We start from the raw sequence: 23476 nt of genomic DNA on the forward strand, positions 1-23476 counted from the left end.
GATTACCATCTGCACCTCTTTAGTCCCTCCTTCCATCCACACCATTGGGCCTGTTGAACGTTCAGTGGTTCTCCACAAACACATCAGCCTGCAGTGCATCTCCACTGGCGTCCCTCCTCCCAGCATTACCTGGCTTATAAATGGCCGACCTGTTAACATAGCACAAGATCACCTTAAGGTTGGTTCACTTCATTTGTTTAGTCTTTTGTAACCTTTGAACTTCTAAAACATGGGTTAGTGCAGCATTGCTCCATGGGAATACAGTAAAAATCTCCATCCATCCATCCATCCATCCATCCATCCATCCATCCATCCATCCATCCATCCATCCATCCATCCATCCATCCATCCATCCATCCATCCATCCATCCATCACAAGCAGTCAGCAAGCCATCCATTGATATACTGTATATACGAGGTCTATTAGAAAAGTATCCGACCTTATTATTTTCATGTCCAGCTCTTGTGATAACCAGAGAAATGGCACACGATGGTCACGGATCCAGACAGCCATCCGTTTAGAAATGAAATGGTCGTTCAGCCTGTCGATGGCGGCTTTGGAGCCGCTGGGGGCCGTCCTTAAAGCGACAGTAACACTCCTTATTCTCTACCAAGCCCGTAACATTTTCACCGAAAGCCAGATAAATTTTTCTAATGGTTTCCAGCTGCCAGTCTCTAACAGTTTCTGAAAAAATTCTGATGGAAAAAAAGCCCAAATCATTCCGCCATTTCCTGACAATGAAAATCTGCCAAGGGGGCTGGACCACTCCTCACTCAAAGCCTGCTCACAGGCAAATGACGCAACCGACAGGCATGGAAAAACTCACGCATGCGCACAAGGGTTCAAGCTTGTCGCAATCACACGTGATTCAAATCCATATGGTTTTTGAAAAAAATAATAAGGTCGGATACTTTTCTAATAGACCTCGTATGCAACAACCTTGCCCTCACACACTCCACCCAGGCCACACAGACGGCCAATAGGATCTTTTTTTTTTTTTTTTTTTTGCTAGTGTAGATAATGGCACCACATACCATGCCAAAGTGGACTTGAGGATCAGCATCAAAATTTAATACTTACTTACTTACTTGCCCCATCAGTGAAATGTGTGTTCGTATCTGTCACAGCTGGAGTCAGGAGGCAGAATGCTCAAGATCACAGAGGCAAGACATGAGGATTCTGGGAGGTACACCTGTGTAGCCACTAATGCAGCTGGGGAAACGCTACAGCACATACGCCTCAGTGTCCACGGTAAGTTGCATGTAACTCTGTGCATCGTGAATTCTCTTTTTGAAATTTTGACTTTGAGTAGCTGGGGTGGATACTGATGGGTTGTTTTTTCTGTTCCTCAGAGCCTCCAAGCATTCCCAATTCTGCGGAGACAATCAACCAGACGGTGTTGTCAGGCTTCTCCACAGAGTTTGAATGCAAAGCCTCAGGGAGCCCATTACCCGGTCAGCTGCCTAACAAACACCTTTCTCAATCTTGTTGTGATGGACTCCATAAATGTATCACTCTTCCATCTGATGCAGACACTCAAAGCACTTTACAATGATGCTTTACATTCACCCATTCACACACTGATGTCAGGCTGCTGCCAAGTAAGTCCTCAACTGAACACAGGGAGCAATTCAGGGATTAAAGAATTTGACCACCTTAGTGATTTTCTTGTTTGAATGAGAAATGGAACACAAATCATAAGTTTACCTCTCTAGTCGTTCTAAAGACAGCATCTGCATTACCTTACAGTCGTCATTTTTAAAGTAAAGTACAATGCCTTATAGCACAAGTCGCATGGTCAGACGTCTGCATGTGTCACGAGGTGAAGATTGAACATCTGCAGGGCGCCATTGACTTTATGTTTGAAAGATAACTTCAAAGTAAACTCACCTTAATTTGTTTCAGCTATCACTTGGTACAAAGATGGTCGACCTCTGACGAGTGCAGCTGGGGTGACAATAATGAAGCGTGGCCAGGTACTGGAGATTGGACAGGCTCAACTGTCCGACGCCGGGATATACCGATGCACAGCAATCAACCTGGCTGGAGTGGCTGAGATATCCCACAGTCTGCAGGTGTTTGGTGAGTGACTTTTCAGTTGGTCCTTCACAAAAAAACCTCTTTTGTTATTATTATGGAAAATAATGTATACTGCTGATATGTGCTCATTGCGTATGATGGATTTATTAAATAGGTTAACCATGCGGTTGTAGTATAATTATGTCAGCATTGACAATGCAAGCATTGCAGCACCAGACTTCCTTGTCTGCTTTGTAGTACCTCCGGTCATCTCCAGCCGAGGCGGAGCAGTAACAGTGGTAGTGAATGAAGCGGCCAGGCTGGAATGCCAGGCCACCGGTGTGCCCTTGCCCAGCCTGACGTGGCTCAAAGACGGCAGCCCCGTGGCCAGTGTATCACATGGTATACAGGTGCCCACAGATTGATTTAAAGCATTCCTGTTTGAATGAAATAATTCCATGGATGCATCATGCATAAAGGTTTAAGCACATTCTTGGTGGAAGATTGTAGACAAATATGCAGTAATCTAAATTCTGTCCATGTTACATGGTTGTATTCAGGGAAACTGGCCTTTTTCCTCAGGTTTTTTTATGACCTTTGACCTGTGTATACCTCTATTTCAGGTGTCATCTGACGGCAGGCTGCTATCTCTGAGCAGTGCACAAATTACCGATACAGGCAGATACACCTGTGTGGCTGTCAACGCCGGAGGAGAACAGCACCGAGACTATGAGCTGCAGGTTTATGGTGAGTAACTCACTGGACAGTACGCAAAACCCACTCAACAGAGCCATAAAATTTAGCAGTTTTACACATCTGTAAAATTGGGCTGTTTTGGGATTTTGGTGGTAGCATTGACAACTAATAATTACCATAGTAATTAGATATAACACAATGCTGAAATTCCCTCAGCCATATGAGGATGTAATTAATAAAAGAGTGTGTAGAAAGAATGTGACCTTTTGACCTCTTAAAATAGGTCAAGGTTAGCTATCTTTGAACTTGTCTAAGGTCTGTGTCCTGAGAATGGTCTCTGTGATTTTGAAGACACTGGCAGTAATAGGACTGGACCTATGCTGAGCACACATAGACAGACAGACGGACGGATGCAAAGTCTTCGCAATACCCAACAGCCATATTTTGGCCTTGCGTAAAAATGTAACACTTTGAGATTAGTTTTGAATTTTACTGTTAAAATTAAAATTGTTAAATAGTGCTTTCATTAAACAGTGCTGACCGGCTACTTAGGGGATTTTTTGAGAAAAAATAAAAACCTTCAACATGATCTTCTGGTTCATGTGTTTAACATCTTTTTATGTTTCTGGAATTATATTTTGAAAGAGGCTTTGCACAAAACGTGAATAGAAATGCAGCATGGTTTTATTGAGTGCAGCATTTCAGTAAATCTTGTCAGTATTCTGCTACAAGTTGAGACTCATCACAAATCATCCATTGTGTAAATCCAACAAAGCTGTCACTTGGTGCGTCTGAATTGAGCTTAATATATTCAGAACACAAACATCCTTCATGCCTCAGGAGGGTCAAAAAGAGTTTGTCCTCAGAAATAAAGGCAGATTTGTTGTAATAATTGCTACTGTTCTCCATCAACCTCAAACACTGAGCTGTTGTTCTGTTTCTGTCCTTCACAGATGACTTGTGCTTTGTCCGTCCAGCATTAATATAATGCAGTAGGAAATGGATGCATTTCATACTGTAGATCAGAGCATATTTGCAAGATGGTATGAAATAGACAAAGAACACAGTATTTCCTGAGTCGTCACACCCAAAGATTTGAACTTTTCTGTCTGAAGTTCAGACACTGGAGGCAGAACCTTCCATCGTCCCCTCAATGAAACCATGGACCATTTGGTTTACCAATTGCTACATACCTCCACCATGACCGTGCAGTACCAGACGGACATTTTGGGGTGGAGAGTTTCGATGTTGTATTTGCAGAGAATCAGCAATGCCAACTGTTCATTGAGCCAGAAGAATGGCACTGACAAGGCAAAAGTGAAGCCAGGAGGATTTTGTTTTTTCAGTCTACACAACAGTCTAGTTAAGGAATGCTCCTTGCAAGCCAGGTTTTCAGAGTTGCTACTATAGAGGTGCCACCAGATTCACATATTAGTCATGTTCACAATGTAATTTTGTTGACTTTTTTGGAGGTGATTCAGAAATCTACCATCATTTTGGGAAAGTGTATTTTGTAAGAAGTCAGAAAACCAGTGTTTCAATTTACATTAGAATTTTTTTTCTTCAGTGTTATTGGCCAGTGATATACAAATAATGAATGTTTATGAGTGCAATGGTAAGAATATTTCATGAGGTGAAAGATAGAACGTTCCATTCATTATTCATTCATTATTTGTTTTATATAACGCCTAACAATCCTGACGATGTAGCCCGTACCTGATGCCGTGCATTCACTTCTTTGTGTACAGACTGCTGTCGGCTTTCCTCAGTCCAGCAAAAAATCGTGACAGCTCTTAATCTGACAATGCTTGTACTTCAGGTAGAGATGTCTTGGCGAATACTGCAAATGCCTCTAGACGGCTTATGGCGTACTAAATTTGTTTTCTTGTGTTACAAGAATGAGCACGTCAATAAAACAAACCCCACCATGTTTGTTTTTAAGCTAAGAGCCGTCACTGCTAGTGTGAGTGTGTGCAGTGGTTGCGCCGTGCAATGGTACAAAACCTATGGAACCAAATATGTACAGTAAATGGAACCAAGTTTTCACAGTCAATGGAACACAATGGCAAATGGGATGAATGATCCATATCATGTGACATACAAACCACCAATCAAATGACAGGGATGTATTTAGACATTATGTAAAAAGTGTTAATAATAGACTATACATTTTTAGATGGTTTTCATGAAAGAAAACCCATGATAACTAAAGCCAAAAGTGTCTATTGCCAATGAGTTGGAAGCAGGAAAGATGTGCCTAGGCACCAGCTCTGTTGATTATGAAGAGGGCAGCTTTTTTGTCATCATGGGGACCATGACATCGATGCAGCAAGTACACATTCATTTTGATTGTCATTCCAGAAAAGTTAGGTTTAGCCATTAAAGTCACAGCTGTAGGTCATTTAGAAGCAGAGATAATGAAAACATTAGTTTTGTGGTTGCTATTTTGTAGAATCTAAAATGACCACCATATGGATATGTTAAGCTTCTTTCATTTGATACCATTGCATTCCTTGGCCCTTAAAATGTAAGTTTAGCTGTTTAAATTAAAGGTCTAGGTTGTGCAGAAGCTGAGATATTGACAAATCCACGTTTCTGGTCAAAATTTGGAAAATCCAAGCTGGCAGCCATATAGGTATCCAGGCAAATGGACACATTGATTTCCATTTGCTTACACAATACACTTTTCGAAAGTGTATAGTTTCCCTCATCCTCCAAGAAATCATAGCAAACCTGACCGCATTCTGAGCATGTTCAGAATGGTTATGACTATTTAAACATGCATTTCTACATGTGCTGAATAGAGGATCTGTGTGTGCACAAAATAGTTTTAGCTGTCAAAGTAATATTTAAATCAATGCCAGTGAGACTATATCTGTCCGCTTATTAGCAAAATGATAAGTCAGTTACCACAAAATGTAGTGAAAAGGTAGATACTGGTCAGGAATTGAAACCATTACATTCTGGGATGTGTACATAGCAAATCCTGAATTTTTCTTTGACAATCTCTTGCAAAGCATTCCTACTTGCACACCTCTCCATCTTGCAAACTACAAACCAGCATGGGTTCAGGGCATGGATCCATCTCTGCTACCTCTGAGAACTCCACAAAGATCTTAACAATGCAGGTGCCTCTGGGTTGAGGATCCGAGCAGATGGAGACGACCAAGGGTACACCCATGATTCACTTGGCTGCAGCAGATTGATGGCTGAGAATTTTGAGAATTGTAGATGGACTGGTCATCTGACTGGGTAGTTGCCATCCAAGACCAAAGATGGTTGCTTTGTGTGGTAGATGCGTAGCAACACTGCATGCTCTCTGACCTGACCTTCTATCTTCATGTCTGCCACAGTGCCACCTAATATCAAGGGTGAGGAGGTGAACACCACAGTGATGTTTGGTCATCCAGTGGAGCTGCACTGCCAGAGCGATGCGATCCCTCCACCTACCCTGTCCTGGCGCAAAGATGGCCGCCCACTATTCCGGAAACCTGGTCTGAGTGTCTCAGCTGACAGCAGTTTACTCAAGGTACAGTCATATGTATACACGTTTTACCGTCATCTAAAGTGTCTGCCAGTGTAATCCCAACTCATTTTTAATATAACATGCATCCCATGTTAGCGTGAGAGTTGTTGTTGTGCTGGTACATCTTTTACATTTCTTAATTTGACTGTTAATTTACCTGTTAGGTTGAGAGTGCCCAGGTGCAGGATTCAGGCAGATATACGTGTGAAGCCACCAATGTTGCTGGAAAAACAGAGAAGAACTATAATCTCAATGTCTGGGGTGAGTTTCACCATTTTTATTGGCCTGTTTAATTATTCAAGGATTCAAGGATTCAAAAGAAGTTTATTGTCATATGCACATAGGAACATGTTCCCTGCACAATGAAATGTGTTTACTGCATTTTTACACATCCTAACTGCCAGTTAGGAGTAGAGGTCACCTTTGTGGCGCCCGGGGACCCAGCTCCAGATGTATATCCCTGCCCTAACAATTATACACACAAATGTGCACAAAAACAGATTTATTTTGACAATGGAAAACATTTTTGTGTTCCACGATTTACGGATTCATGCTGGTGGACCAGACAGGCGGTGGCTATTGCTGTGCACAAACAACTTTGTGGGCCCATAGTTAAGTTAGTTAGTAGTGGCTAGTGCTAGTACTCCATCTGAAGGATGTGGCTGGCTGCTGAAACAAAGCGCTAATTCTACTGCTAAACCCCAACACACAATGCATATTAGTTAAAGGCCCAGTCACACGGCACTTAACGAAGGGCAACGAAGCCCTAACGAAGCCCTAACGAAACAAGAAATCTGGACTTTTGTTGACTTTCATTGGCATTGTTTAACCTTCGCTCAGCTTCGTTCCTGCAGCGGTCGCTTCATCAGGATTTTTAAACTGTCGAAAAATTTGAATGAAGGGCAACGAAAACCTCAATTCATCTGTATTTCGTTTTGCTGTTGTTCTTTATGGTTTCTTATCATTTGCTTAGTTTTTGTAACGTTAACCTATCGTTTGCTTAGTTTTTTGGAACGTTAGCCTTTCGTTTGACTTCGTTCAACCAGCTGAATGTTTTCACACAGTACAAAAGCTGGTTTTTGAGCACTTTTGTGGAGGAGCTGCAGTGCCGTTCCAGCGCCGAGTCCTGGAACGCAGAGATGCAGACACACACTGCTCCAGCAGTGGCTCCAGGCGCGTTTCGTTTAAGGCGTTGAGATCATTAGCTTCGGTTTTGTTTTGTTCTTCTGTCGTCCATTTTGCGCTCTTGATTCCCAGGCTATTCTGATTAAAGCTCGTTCATCCACCTTTTCTCAACAAATTGTGATTTTTTTTATTTTTTTATTTTTACCTTTTCCCTTCATTCAGGAATTGTCGTATGCCATGTGACTTGGCCATAACTACAGCTATGGTCTGCTTTTCAAATGTCTTTATATTTTTAAATAAAATGTGCCAATTACACTACAAGTGTGTTTATAGGCCGAAACATGAAAATTACAATCTACACATTAATATACACATGTGGTGACATCAAAATTATAAAATTGGCTTTTTTTTAAAGAAAATTTGCTCAGTGTTATGTTTTATGAATATTCACAGCAGAAATGGTGGCCATCTTGGAAAACGGCAGCCGTCTTGGACTTTTGCCTGGCGAACATTGTTTTATGAATAAGCACCCATCTTAGACATTTGATTGTTTTCATGACAATTTGAATGATCCTTCTGATATTTTCAGTTATTTGCCCCGCTAAGTGGTGCTGAGATATTGCCTTTATCTCCCAGTATGACAAATATCACAATAAGCGGGTGCCAGTTTGATGCGCATCACAATTCTTAAGAAATGTGACTCTCAGGATGTTGTTTTTATTTTTCAGTTCTTTGCTTAAAAATGGGCTTCTGTTGAACTGAATGTAAACCCTAAAAGCAGCATAGCTTGAATGAGATATGTGAGCGCCTCCTTTTGTTCTACTGTCATCACTGCAGTTTCACCCCGTATCCACGACTCAGAGGAGATGTCTCCTGTAACTGCGATGGAAGGAAGCCTCGTTGCCCTCGTGTGTGAATCCAGCGGCATACCGCCTCCCAGTCTTAGCTGGAGGAAGGATGGTGAGTGTGGAAGAGATGGGGACCAAATGTCAAGAAATAAGAGCAAAAAATAACAAGACTGTATGGAGTCTGTGAAAGCATAATGACCTGAGTACTACCTGGATGCATCTTAGGAGTGCCTCTATTTCATGTTTTGTTCTCAGGTGTGGAGCTGCAGTCTGACCACCGGCTCAGGATTTTGTCAGGAGGTCGTCACCTGCAGATCTCCAGTGCAGAAAGCACGGACACAGCCTCCTACACCTGCACAGCCTCCAGTGAAGCTGGCAGCACCTCCAAGGAGTTCAGCCTGCAGGTTTACGGTACATCGACACCACCTCAACAGAGCTGCAGCATTTATTCAAGGACAAAGAAGCCTTAGAACACATTGTTATACAGAAGGCTAGACCGGAAGGCACGATGAAGTCCTCACCGTACACCCAGCACACATCACAGTCATGGTTGTTGTTTTCACACCTACCACCCACAGTCTTTAAATAGCAGGTGTACATAAGCTCATCTGTGAGCCCTTGGGTGTGTTGGTCTTAAAATCATCATAAGGTTTTGTTGTGCCATAGACCTACAAAAGCCTCATCTGAATTGGAGCACAAAGGTTTTCTAATATCTCACAGAGTAATGTTCAAACCAGCATCAGGGCCTTAATGGCCACCGGGATCTGACGATGAGCAGCCAGGCTATTCTGTTTTATTTTATGTTCAAAGATGCCATGGTCCAAAATATGAGGTGCAGCAGTCCTCACCTGCATCTGTCAGAACCAAAAATTTACAGTTAAGGTAATGAAAATTTGCAGCCCCACTGACTGACTGACTCCATTAATCCTGTGGTTGCCCTGCTAATGGCAGAGAATACACCCTACAAAGGCAAGTTCATTATCACCGCTCGTCAAATGACAACAAAACTGAACTGAAATAAAAAATATGAGGCTGCTCCTCTGAGACTGGGGACAGGAGCAACTGTGCACCACAGGATACTTTCCCATGCCTTCTTCATCCTCTCCACATGTGGACCCTAACGCTAGACCTAATATCTAACCTTACCAACCCCCCCACTGACCAAGCACATAGGCCATAGGTCTGTTTAGGAGGTTGTATTAAGAAGAGAGATGCCAAGCAACTGGAGAAGCTTGTGAGGAGAGCTGGCTCTGCTTGACACAAGCCTGGGATATGGAAAAGAGGAGGAGGTATTGCAATAATGAGGTATCCAATTGTTTTATGTCAGGGAGCTAATTATGTTTCCTTGCTAGAAAACCTCTCACTTATGTCATCTACTGAGTCTACCATCTAAATAGCAATGCACCATGTATGACAATCTCAGTGGTTTGTTTCATGTTCCATCTAATGATTAATTGGAAAAATGAACCCTGTGCCTCACTTTACCATGCAAACCACAAAGTGGATTTGGACATGCCCTAAATGCACGTGCACCATCATACACTGTATATATACTAGACAAACCCTCTGTGACATCAAGTTTACTGGATAGGCCCATGCAGAAGAGCCATTCTGAAGCTCAAAAAGTGCTGCACTGGGAGTCACCATGTTGGCAGTGCTTATTCTACCTGTGTCCCGGCCAACACATAAATGGGCAGCCACAGTTAAGTGGTGTCTGTGACCTGAGCTCTGACTTAGTTCAGCCGTACGTCCTCCCTACAATTCAAAATACCCACTCCCTTCATAACTTTATGGCCTAAATATGTTAAAGTGATGTTAAAATTAACCCCACGTATAATTGTCATGAAGAGGGAACCCATTTTTGTACCAGACTGTAAATGTGTATTTTTCCTCTAAGGTTGGACATTTTAACATGGGCTTCTATGGCAATATGCTCACTTTTGGAGCCAGCCTCAAGTGGACAGTCAATGAACCGCAACTGGGGCGAGACTGTTAATATAGGGCCCTGGGTGTTAAAAGCATAAAGACAATGTACTGTTTTTAATGTACTGATCACAGGAGCATTGGACAGAAGGCAATTTTTGAAAACCATCATTACTCACGGTACTAAGTATTGCTACGTTACTGCAGAACAGTTCTCATTTTCCAAGTTAAATATGACCCAGAAGAACTTATTCCACATTTATGATGAAATTCACATTGTGAAGATTAAGAGAACTTTTAGAATACAGCATAATAGTAATAATAATGATAATAACAACAGCATTTTGAGCATGTATGTTACTTCTTGAATAAGTGCTTATCTCCTGTCACGTGCACCATCTCCCCTGCTTTTCTCACTTCAGTCCGTCCTACTATCAGGCGTAGTGAGGAGGGCACTGATGATGTTACCGTCACTAAAGGTGGCAGTGTTACCCTGCAATGTGTTGCGGATGGAGTACCTCGACCTGCAGTCACATGGCTAAAGGATGGGCGACCTATCACAGGCCAGAATGGCGCCAAAGTTCTGAATGAGGGGAGGCTGCTACAAATCAAAGACGCTAAGGTGTCAGACACGGGACGCTACACCTGTATCGCTGTTAATGTGGCAGGACAGGCTGACAGCAAGCATGACATCAGTGTACATGGTACAAATCATCAACTGTTTTCTTTTCATGTCATCAGTCTTCATTTGCAATTTTCTTATCTCCAGTCCAGGGTGGGATTGTTTTGTCTGTGCCAAGATATGAAGCATATGAAAATTCACCTTCTTATAAAGGGGACCTAAAAAATAACCATAACGTAGCTATAGGAGGCAGTATAGGTTGTTCCCTGCTTCATAGAAATTTTTTCTCACTGGAGTCTTGTCTGTCATTTTGCAGAGCTTTTTGAGTGACTGACTGAGCAACCATCAGTCCACATCATTAATCTCCACAGACACACACAGCAGAGGACCGCCACTGATTCACATCCATTTTCTGAGCTAAAGAAGCAACTCCATACGTTTGTTCCAGCAGAATGAAAAAATTCACTAGGAATCCCATAGGATGAAGTAAACCCATTCAGCTTCTACTATGTTTCTCAGGGGGAGGGGGGGGGGGGTGTCCCCATCCCCACAGCACCTCCACATGTTGATTTGGCAGAAGTGATACACCAGATGACACCTGCCAAGGAATGCTATAGGATCTGACAGAAATAAGAAAAGCTTTTCTTCTAACAAACATGCAAAGTGGATTTAATACCAGGAAAATACAACTTGTGTTGCTGGATTTTCTGCTTGTTCCCTACTCAAAGTCCTATAGGAATCCTCTGGGACTTCCATCAATTGGGATTTTATAAGAATTCCTTGAGGAATGTTATAAGACATTTTCCTGTTGGACTCCAGTAGGATTTTGTTTTTTTAAAACCTATAGAATTCCCCCGCCGCTGACAGGATTTGGCGTAGGAATCCATCCAACACTGTTATGGTTAGGGGTTCGGATGGTACGGAACTGTTTCAGTGAAATGTAAATAAAAACAGAATACAATGATTTGCAAATCCTCTTTAACCTATATTCGATATATTCGATTGAATACACCACAAAGACAAGATATTTAATGTTCAAACTGATAAACTTTATTGTTTTTGTGCAAGTATTTGCTCATTTTGAAATGGATGCCTGCCACACATTTAAAAAAAGCTGGGACAGTGGTATGTTTACCACTGTGTTACATCACCTTTCCTTCTAACAACACTCAATAAGCTTTAGGGAACTAAGGACACTAATTTTGAGTGTCATGATTGGGTGTAAAAGGAGCATTCCCAAAAGGCTCAGCCGTTCACAAGCAAAGATGGGGTGAGGATCACCACTTTGTGAACAACTGTGTGAAAAAATAGTCCAACAGTTTAAGAACAATGTTTCTCAACATTCAATTGCAAGGAATTTAGGGATTCCATCATCTACAGTCCATAATATAATCAGAAGATTCAGAGAATCTGGAGAACTTTCTACATGTAAGCGGCAAGGCTGAAAACCAACACTGAATGCCCATGACCTTTGATCCCTCAGGTGGCACTGCATTAAAAACTTACATCATTGCGTAAAGGATCTTACCGCGTGGGCTCAGGAACACTTCAGAAAACCATTGTCAGTTAACACAGTTTGTCGCTACATCTGCAAGTGCAAGTTAAAACTCTACCATGCATAGTGAAAGCCATACATCAACAACATCCAGAAACGCTGCCGCCTTCTCTGGGACTGAGCTCATTTGAAATGGACAGACGCAAAGTGAAAAGTGTGCTGTGGTCTGATGAGTCTACATGTCAATTGTTTTTGGAAATCATGGACATCGTGTCCTCTGGACAAAAGAGGAAAAAGACCATCCAGATTGTTACCAGTGCAAAGTTCACTGCAGCCGCCGCGACGCTCCGCCACAGGAAAAACACCTCCGCTGGAAGCCTTAAGGACAAGTTGGAACATGTCCAGCTGTTAAACAATTTCTCATATACTCACTCCACTGAAAGCCATCAAAAGCCGCCTGGATTTTACAAATGGTTATCAACACGGAGGTGTTTTTCCTGTGCCGCCACACCGCACCGGCTGCGTCCCGACGCGCGGACCCGTCCGCACGTCTTTCATTAAAAAAATCTCCTTTAACAGTGGAATATCCGGATAAAATGCTGAAACCGACTTCTTCTGAAACTTCTCTGTTCTCTCACGACATCCTGGATCAATAGAGCCTGAAATGTGGAGGTTTTCAGCTTGAAACAGGCTGACTACGGCGCCTGGGAGCGCTGCGCGACGTCTCGCTCCGTGGGAAGTCCTTAAAGCGACAGTATCACTTCAAAATCTCTCATCAGCCGTTAAAATTTTCACCAAAAACCAGCTTAATTTTTCAAACCATGTCCACTTCGATGTGTCTCACAGGTTTAGAAAAAATTTTGATCAAACAAAGCGCCAGTCTCTCAGCAACTTCTCAGACAAAGGAATTCCGACGAGGGGCTGGATGACTCCTCCCACAAGGAGTGCTCACAGGCGAATGACGTCACCGACAGGCGTGGAAAAACTCACGCATGCGCACGAGGGTTAAGCATGTCTGACGTAAAAATACATGAATGAAATCCATATAGTTTTTGAAAAAAATAAAAAGGACCTATACTTTATTGACAGACCTCGTATGTATTACTCTGGAACAAACAGCACAAACAGTGTTGAAAAGAACAATAAGCAGGACGTTAAAAAGCAAACTTCACTTTCCCTCAGAATTACATAAACAAGAAGTGATCGCAGCTCACAGCAATTCCCATTGAAAATAATAGAGAAACAACCCGAGATTCTCACGTTTGCATAAAACAAACACAATAACAACTTCTAAAAACCTAGATAATATATTCACAAGAGTTTTAAGCACAATATAAAAACAGTTTTACCTTGTGATGTTAATGCTGTTGCCCATTTGCAGCGGGTAAATCGCATTGTTATCTGAGCTTCTCTGTGCATTTCTCAATGTTACTGACATCTTGCAGAGCAGCGAACTCTACGAGATTTTAAACCTCAGTAGTAGTACAGTGCACTATGTAATTCCGTAGGATTTGCTTGCCAAAACTGATTTTTTTTTTTTTTTTTTTTTTTTTTTTTTTTTAAATGGCTTTATTTGGGTGCCAATAAATAAAAAATGTCAGGGTCTGAATTTTCAGACCCCTGAAGCCCACTCTGGGGATGCCCCTTAAGTTTCCTACCAAAAAGGTCCGATTTTCGGTAATATTTCTAAATTGTAAGTTAATCTTGGTAATATAAAGGTGTTTATGAGAAATTTAAGGGGTAACATGATATCAGGCTACCAAATAAAAGACATATTTTGGTATTTTTTTAACAATTTTGTTAACATTTTAGCATTAAATATAAGAAAATTAGAACAAAAAGCACCTAATTTCTTTAACTTTCTTAGGACAAGAAATTACTTTATTTCAGAATATGATGGAAATTCAGAAGCATTATTTACCCATACTGAACACATAATAAAAATAAAAAAATACCATTAAAGCTAAGATTTTATTTAAGGTAATAACATCTTACATAACGCAGTGCATAAATACTTCAGTATAATAAGTACATTTTAAGTATCATATGGACATATAAATTTACACAGGCATGTAAATTAGAGAAACAGTGTCCTAATCATCATCATCCTCCTGTTCATCATTTCTATCAACATTTTTACAGCACATTGAGAAGCATTTACATAGAGGGGTGCATGGAATATTGTTCCTCAGACAAACACACCATCTTATTTCTTTCCATCCTGATTTGCACCCACACTTGGTTAGTTCAATGACTGCTCGAGGTGCTGGGAGGTCAAGGCATTTCAGAGGCACATACATCTCATTCTGAATGTTCCATCCATTTCCTTCCACAGAGGGGAGAGATGCATTTTTGTCATCATAGGATTTATCTCTCATGCAGACAAAGTTGACCCTTGCTATATGTGGAAGCAATGCAGCACGAGTAGGAGGCAGCATTTCTCCTTCCAGATTCTTTGATCTAAACAGCTCCCATCGCAGTACAGGTAAGGTGTAAGGGCCAGTGGATGAATAGAAATGACAAACAAACCTCTTCAAAGGTCTGACCTGTTGTGGCAGCTCACCATCAATTAGGTTCATAGGAATAGGACCACAACCAAGATCAGAGAAGCACTGTAGAGCAGGATCATTATCCTTAAGTTCCATGTATGCATTTACCCAAGTCTTTTTGGTTACTCCTACAAATTTGCCTCCCCAGTCAGCACCAGAAAAGTTGTGAATGCCAATGAGGCCTTGACTTTTCTCCTTTCCAATTATGCTTACTTTTTCAACTACATCAATTGTTCTGTGTCTTGATCCCTTGCCAGTCAGAAAATGCAGACTTGTTTTTGATGAGTCAAGATGATTGGAGGCAAGGTCCATGAGAATTGTTAGGACATCAGTGTCTGGGGACCAAACACACACTTTTTTGCATGGCTTTTCGTTGACTGAGGCTAAGACCTGGTGTGGTATCAAGGTGTCAGCTTCTTCATGGTTATGTGTCTCCTCCATGTTGATGGATTTAATCTTGTTGTCATACACAACAAAAAGCTTGAAATTCTGTCTACCTTCAAAGTGTTGAAGTAGATCTGCTGCTAATAATTCTGTTAATAATAATTAATAATAATAATTATTATTATTATTATTAATAAACTGTTAATAATTCTATTTGGGTCCAAAAATTTGGACCCCAATATTTTTCACTTTATACACCCATAGGGAGCCATTAGAACAGAGGAATTAATTTTGGCAAGCATATCCTAAGAAAGCCATGCCAAAGTCCATTATTTCACTATATATCGGCTTTGGGGGCCCATTTTGGGGGGTCTGGGGGGGTCCAAAAATTCGGACCCTGATATTTTTCTCTTTTTTACACCCATAGGGAGCCATTAGAACAAAGAAATCAATTTTGGCAGGCATATCCTACGGGAGCTGTTTTTGTGACATAGTGCACTGTACTATAGGGCAAATGGGATTCAGACTATTTGAGTCAGAGTCTGCCCCTGCCATCACTGTCAGAACATTGATGACATTTAAAATAATATTGGGGTTGTTCTGATCACATCATCACAGAGAAACAGACCACATTTATTCTTTAAATATTTCACTGAATCCTTTAAAGATTCATGCCATTTACTGGGACCACTTCTCTTAAAGAGGCCACAAATTCACATACTCCTCTTTCACCATCATCTCCTTTGAAATCAGAAATGAAGTTTGCACACACAGAAAACAATGTTGCCACATGTGCATATATATCGCCCCCTAAAGGCCAGTTCTGGTCATTTTTGGGTCCTGCTGTATATTCTGTTTCTCTTATTTCTATTGATTGCAAAGTCTAAACTTGTTTCTGTCATCATATCTTGTTGACTCTTCTTTGTCCAGTGCCACCATCTATCATTGGTCAAGTTCTGTTTCCACACAACATCAGTGTCATTGTCAAGAACCCGGTTGTTCTGAGTTGTGAAGCTTCTGGCATCCCTCTGCCTGCTATTACCTGGCAAAAGGACGGACGGCCGGTTAAATCCACCAGCTCAGTACACGTGCTCTCAGGTGAGCCCTGCTTTTTGAATAAGAGTCTTGCTCTACATTGTCTTAGTTTAGTTTGCAACCATTTGCAATACAAGTACAACCAGACTAAAGGATCATGAGCCAGTCTGTGTATGTTTGACAGATAGTATAAACTTGACTAAGGATCATCATCATTTCGGAGCCAGGTACTTGCAATACATTACCAATAATTCGATGGGAAATGATCAGCCTGAGATCAAACTCCACAGCAGAATTAACGGGAATTTGTGCAATTAATCAAACCTCTCAAAGTTAATTTATTGTGCATTATTGTTCCATGAAACCTTTCTAACAGTTGTCCAGGATGATGTATTGCCATACAAAACATAGGCTTAAACTGTTTGGGAGGTTATATACATTTTTTAAGAGGTAAAAGTACATGTCAAGGTGACTAGTAAGGCCCTGTGTGTTATTTACCCTCTGGGTCAGTGAAGCAGGGAATGCAAGGTATTGTTTTCACTGGCGTATATCTGTGGGCAAGATACATAAAAAAACGACTGGATGAATTTCCTTCAAGCGTGGCGTGACTATTACTTGGCTCGATCTCTAAAGCAGCTGTCACACTGTGACGGATTGAAGAAACATGACTAACAGATATGAAATTTTGATACCATTTTGTTATTGTCCTGTGAATTTTTTTACTCATTCGTTACATGTGTTCTTTGTTAGCTGATGCCTGGCGAGTCTGTTGGAAAGTTTTGTGCAAGCTCAAAACTTTGTGCAGACTTCAGCTTGCCCATTGGTTGCACGATTGTTTACCGTTTTGTCCAGTACTTGTTCATAGGTTGCCAGTGGATGTCCGGTAGATGTTAATTTAATCCTTGTGTTATCTGTTCACTTTCTTTTCACGCCCAGAAGCATTGCGCACCCTCATTCGGTGGTTTTCCACTCATTACATTCTAATCCCAAATCCAGCAGAGACCAATGGATTAGGCAGTTTCTCGCACCAGACAAATTATTTCAATCAGTTTACTCAGTCACAGTGTGACTACCCCTAAAACATGATTAGATTTTGAAGTAGTGAGTAGTTTTCTCAAAAGTCAAAGCTAAGGTCAGGGAAAGCATGGTCTGAAAAAAAACTTTTTTTAGATATTGCAACAACCAAGAAGCCAAGATTAATCAAACGTGGTGGGAATATTACTTGAATAGGTATCTATAGGTGAACAGATTTTGGAGTAGTTTGTCAAAGGTCAAGGAAAGCATGATCTGAAAAACACATTTTTGTTGTTGTATATCTCAACAACCAAGAAGCAGAGATGCAGTAGATGAGCTGAAGCATGCATTGATCAACAAAGTACTTGTGATTGATTGATATAATCGCACATAGTCAAAAACACCATCACAGACAGATGTATATTTACTTATACATTGATATGTCCTCTGATGCCTTTCATTTGCACATATGTCAAATGTAGTGCGGCAAACTAATACAATGTGGTATTAAAAGTTCTGTTCTCTGCAGAATTCCTGTGTTTGCTGTTTAGTTTACATGACAGTAAGAAAGTCAAAACTAACGGGGAGCCCTAATTTTAAATCCTCCAACACTTTATTTTTGACTCTTCCTTACCCTCATGAGTCCCAGCCCACCCTGTGTATGTTCTTTAACCTTTTAGGGTTAATCCCTCTTCATAACCCTAATCCTGACTCTGTCTCTTTTGTGGCAGTGTGCGTGGGGAGGTGATGGTCTAGTGGTTAAGCATTGGGCTTGAGACCAGAGGATCCTCTGTTCAAATCCCAGCCTGGTCTGAAAATTGCTAAGGGCCCTTGGGCAAGGTCCTTAATCCCCTAGTTGCTCCCGGTGTGTAGTGGGCGCCTTGCATGGCAGCAGCCTGACATCGGGGTGAATGTGAGTCATTATTGTAAAGCGCTTTGAGCGTCTGATGCAGATGGAAAAGCGCTATATAAATGCAGTCCATCTGACTCTAATGCCAATCCACAGCCCATTTGTCTTCTTACTTTGAATTTTAACTCTTTCCCCATCCCAAACATCAACCCAAAACTCTTCCATTTCAGTCCCTAGACCTAATCCCCTCCTGCCCCTAAATACCCAACCCAATCCTAACCAATAGAACCATAAATCCTTTTACATTCATTCATACGTATCTTTGGTATTTGCAACTATTTGCTTTGTTCTGAGCAAAATAACATTACATTTGTCTGTTACTTTGTACCCGTTAGGCCATTTAAGAAATTAACACGGATCCCATTTGATTGACCAGGTCATGTCTTAAATCCAAGATCATTCTTTGTGGTTGATAATTTGATTGCGAAAACAGATGATATGAGGCTGTGATATGGAAATGTTGTTTATATATATATATATATATATATATATATATATATATATATATATATATATATATATATATATATATATATATATATATATATATATATATATATCATATAGTGTTTGTTTGTGTTTTTCTCATATACATTATCTTCAAAATACATTTCATGCAAAAAATATAATGAGGCTGTTTAATCCCAAGGTGGGCGGAGTCTACGTCTAATGCATACCGGAGTCGAGGATGCTGGAACATACACCTGTATTGTGTCAAACAGCGTGGGAGAGGAAAGAAAGAACTTTCACCTTGACATTCTTGGTAAAAACAAAATGACTACTGTCATCATATTTTGTTGAATCATATTTTGTTGAACTTTATACTGAATTAAAATGCACAAATGAATGTTGTTAAATTAAAACTTGCAATTTATATGAGTGAGAACAAGTTTAAATTCTCCCTGGAACATTGAGTTTTCAGTGGCATTAACTAAAAATTGGCATGAGAATTGATCTTACTCTGAAAAAGTTTTTTTTTTTCCAGAAATTCCATATTGATAGAAATCCACGTGTCCATGCGACCATGCATAATTCACTTTCTTTAGACCAGAATAACTTGGGGAAAAAAAATTACCTTAACATCCCAAATGAGTTTGAATTTGAGCATGATCAGGTTTCACAAAGATCCCCTAAGGACCACACATTTTACTGAACACATTATTGATGTTTGTGCCAATGATAACTTACACAAAAATGACTGAATTTTCACCAAATTGGAACCAGACATTCCACATGATTATATCTTGGATGATTGCAAACATGATTAGGTTTTACCAAGGCCCTACCGCGTGCTGGGTAATCGGGAGAGTCTGGAGTTTTCCCGGTGGACTGGTCCAACCTGGGGCCGTTGTGAGGGGGTGTTAATATATGCATACATATATGACCACCACTAACTGTTAGGCTACACAGCAAGACACTTGGACTGCTGTATCTTAAAGAGAAGACATTAAGTGTTATAAATGTTTTACAATCACGAAAATTCACAAGACCGACGTGAAGTTAGACAGTAGACAGTAGTTCATTATTCAGACAGTAATTCACGATGAAGCAGTTCTGGTTGTATTATGGGCAAAAAATGTTTTTAAAATGGAAATAAACGTGCCCTGTTGAATTCTACCTTTAAAAAAATCCAAAATAAAACTATGATTTGGTTTTGATGCTTAAACCAAAAATACAACGACAAAATATGGAAAGCGTAAACAGACATATACTCATTTATTAGGCTTGTGCTTTGAATTAAATCTGTCAACTCCTTACACCTCACTCTAGTCACAACTTTAGTTAAAATAGTGCTGCAAAAACAGTTATGAAAAAATTTACAGTTAAACATCAAAAAACAACTAAAAATACAAGAATGACAAGAACAATTTAAAAATTAAAAAAATAGTCAAGATGACAAGTGACTACTGTACAAATAATATTTCGAAAATTCTGATTTTCTGCGCTGAATAACTGTCCACATTTAAACAGTAATAGATTCTACATGGGCAAGTGCATTTTGGCGCCACATGCCCAGATATGTCGAGTGTCCTTGCCCCATGCCCACCAACCTCCATTTCACCCCCTCCCACCCCTCAATTTCACTGTATTTAATGATATGGCGAACTACTGTCTGGAATTTGAATCACTGTCCAGATACTGAATAACTGTCCACACTTACGCAGTAATAGCTTTTACATGGGCAAGAGCATTTTGGCACCACAAGTTGGTGGGCATGGCGCAAGGGCACTCGACATATCTGGGCAGGTGTAATTCAAAGCACAAGCCTAATAAATGAGTATATGTCTGTTTACGCTTTCCATATTCTGTCGTTGTATTTTTGGTTTAAGCATCAAAACCAAATCATTGTTTTATTTTGGATTTTTTTTAAAGGTAGAATTCAACAGGGCACATTTATTTCCATTTTAAAAACATTTTTTGCCCATAATACAAGCAGAACTGCTTCATTGCGAATTACTGTCTGAATAATGAACTACTGTCTACTGTCTAACTTCACGCCGGTATTCACAAGAAAATAACTTAAGACTGCTTCTTTTGCAACGCTGTTATCTTTTCCAAAGCCTAAGGTAGGGACATACCATTACATGTTTAACACTCCTATGCATTCATTACAGTTAGTTCAGTCCAACCAAGCCCTGTGCGCTCAGATGGGACTTGTGCTACTAGCAAGTATAGGAGGAGTGGCCCGTGAGTGAAAAGATGGACAGAAACAATCCAGGTGGAGCTGAAAAAGCTAGATTAAGAAAAAGAAAAGCTTTGGAGCAAGATGCTGCCAAGTGTGCAAAGCTCACAGATATTTTTTCAAGAAGACAGAGCGAAGTGGGAAATGGTAAATAGGGCAGAACATAACAGGCTACGTGCCTGTTGATGCCATGTTGTCAGCCATATCAACATTTGTAGTACAGTACCACCTCTTCCAGCTACTTACAGACTTCACTGACTTAAGCTGGGCATACACTGTACGATATTTTCAATCGTTGTACTTGGCTCCAGCTCAAATTGTGCGCCAAAACCGCAGGGTTTAAAAGTTCAGAGCGCACGATTCATGGCCTCACACTGTACACCAGCCTTAGGTGGTGTACTGGTGAGTTAACAATACCGTTCTTGTTTTAACTTACTAACTTTTACTTTCTATTATAAGCCACCCAATTTTCACAGTCAGTCAGCACATAAATGCCACAGCAGAACTCTTATTATCCCTGTGAGCTGGCGGTTTGTGGGCCGGTTGGATATGAAACTGCCGGGCTGAAAAATGTTCCCAGCACGCCCCTGCCAAGGCCCACTATACACCACATTCAGTTTTTTACCAAATTTCACTTGGACATCTGAAGGGATTAATGTGTTATGGGCAAATTTGAATTAAAGCATGATTGGGATGCTGCAAGACTACACTCTCCTGAATAAGGAATGATTATTGTAATTTGTGGCAGTTGTAGTTTTTCTGTTTGTTTTTGTCAGCATCAGCTGCATCTTTTAATATACCAATTCTAACCAATCAGCCATGAAAATCACACCAAAATGTTGTCAACATAAATGACAAATTTTCCATCTTTTGAAAGCAGAACTCTTAATCTTCTATTTATCCTAATCCCAATGCAGTAGAGTTTAGGCCCACAACATAGCTGGCTGCTTTTACATCCAAATACAGTATCAGAACACAAGTGTCAGTGAGTAATCTAATTTTCTACCTAAGTGATCAAGCCATCACTCAGCCAATGGAATGCCGTGGCATGAACAGTGGTGGGCACAACTAACTGAAAACCGAAAAAAACCCGCTAATCTGCTAAGTGAAAAGTTAACTTTTATAACGCTAAACTGTTAAACTGCTAAAAATTTAGCAGAAGTTACAGCTAAACACTAACTGCTAACTTTTAGTACTGACTTGGCACACTGTCGGCGATTGATAAACCAGTTTCGAGTTTAAGCACCGCAGAGGCTTCCGAGTAAATTAAATGTGAGGCGATCACAAACCTAAAACAAACAACGAGCCAACGCTTTTGTCTTTAAGCACCCTGTCGGCTGCTGCAAAGACATCTCACTTAACTTTAACACACAATACTACAGACGATGGCAGTGTAGATCAAATGCAAGGTAGTTTTGACTCATGGGTATTTTTATTTATAAACAGAATAATTCCGGACAGTTTATCAACATTAACAGCAACTCTGTCATTTTTACAAAGTGAAAATATCGCATATATATTTTAAAGTAATGCGCTAAGTAATGTGTTTTTGACCATTTGGGTTTACTCACTATGCCAGCAAGCAGACTGAAAGTTAGCAGAAGCTAATTAATCTGCTGATGGTTTTCAAAGTTAGCTGAAAAGCTAATCGAATAAGTTAGCTTTGCTAATTAGCAGATTAGCGGAACTCTGCCCACCACTGGTTATGAATTACTGACAGAGGATGTTCAGTGCACGCATGTTTTTTTTTTTGGGGGGGGGGGGGGGGGGGTTGATGGTGAGATCCGTTTGATTGATTTTCAGTCTGATTTGACAGTTCCACCGAGCATTGTGGATGAAGAAACCGTACTGGATGTTAAAGTCAAGGAGAAGCACAACATCACTCTCACCTGTGAGGCCTCAGGTAAATCGCTTCATCAACATTCTCCTTCTGATCAGTATTCTGTTGATGACCACAATAATGATGCCACATGTCACCTTATGGTTTCTCAGGTAATCCGACACCAAACATTCAATGGCTGAAGGACGGACAGCTGCTGGTGCCGGACAGTCACCACCAGGTGTTATCTCATGGCCGTTTCCTTCAAATATATTTTGCCCAAGTTGCAGAGACCGGTCGGTACAGCTGCTTGGCATCTAACAGTGCGGGGGATCGTAGCCGCCATTACAACGTCAATGTACTTGGTACAGCCACCGCACTTGCTCTTTTAAAGAGACCAACCATTGTTTCTTAACTGAACTGGGTTTGATTGCACTGTGACCAGTTTTCTCTTCGCAGTGTCTCCTACCATTGTTGGGTTGACTTCTGATGGCTCTGCAGAAGAGGTGACTGTAACCCTGAGCAACCCCACCTCACTGGTGTGTGAAGTCCAGTCCTTCCCTCCTGCTATCATCACCTGGTACAAGGACGGCACTGTATTTGAGTCCCGCCGCAACATCCGAGTCCTTCCAGGTCAAATAACAGAAATGGAATACAACAGATTCTTGTGGTACAGTTTTTGGAATTCTTGACCTTCTTCAACAGGTGGGAGAAGCTTGCAGATTCTCAATGCAAAAGAAGAGGATGCTGGGAGATACACCTGTGTGGCCACGAATGAGGCTGGAGAGACACTGAAGAACTATGAAGTCAAAGTTTACAGTGAGTTG

At 40.8% G+C, this 23476-nt stretch overlaps 1 protein-coding gene across 1 annotated transcript in view; it reads left to right on the forward strand.

The window, feature by feature from the left end:
- Positions 1–23476, forward strand: part of hmcn1 (hemicentin 1) — a 276985-nt gene that overhangs the window by 130459 nt on the left and 123050 nt on the right. Inside the window, exons 35-51 of the mRNA XM_034179597.1 lie at positions 24–178; positions 1129–1252; positions 1354–1455; positions 1907–2083; positions 2279–2430; positions 2644–2767; positions 6070–6245; positions 6407–6503; positions 8205–8327; positions 8471–8626; positions 10561–10842; positions 16119–16286; positions 18797–18910; positions 22647–22733; positions 22823–23014; positions 23109–23282; positions 23355–23468. Coding sequence (XP_034035488.1) covers positions 24–178; positions 1129–1252; positions 1354–1455; positions 1907–2083; positions 2279–2430; positions 2644–2767; positions 6070–6245; positions 6407–6503; positions 8205–8327; positions 8471–8626; positions 10561–10842; positions 16119–16286; positions 18797–18910; positions 22647–22733; positions 22823–23014; positions 23109–23282; positions 23355–23468 — 2517 coding nt within the window. The remainder of the gene's footprint in view (positions 1–23; positions 179–1128; positions 1253–1353; positions 1456–1906; positions 2084–2278; positions 2431–2643; positions 2768–6069; positions 6246–6406; positions 6504–8204; positions 8328–8470; positions 8627–10560; positions 10843–16118; positions 16287–18796; positions 18911–22646; positions 22734–22822; positions 23015–23108; positions 23283–23354; positions 23469–23476) is intronic.

Source organism: Thalassophryne amazonica, chromosome 10 (assembly GCF_902500255.1).
Source record: "Thalassophryne amazonica chromosome 10, fThaAma1.1, whole genome shotgun sequence".
Taxonomy (NCBI): Eukaryota; Metazoa; Chordata; class Actinopteri; order Batrachoidiformes; family Batrachoididae; genus Thalassophryne; species Thalassophryne amazonica.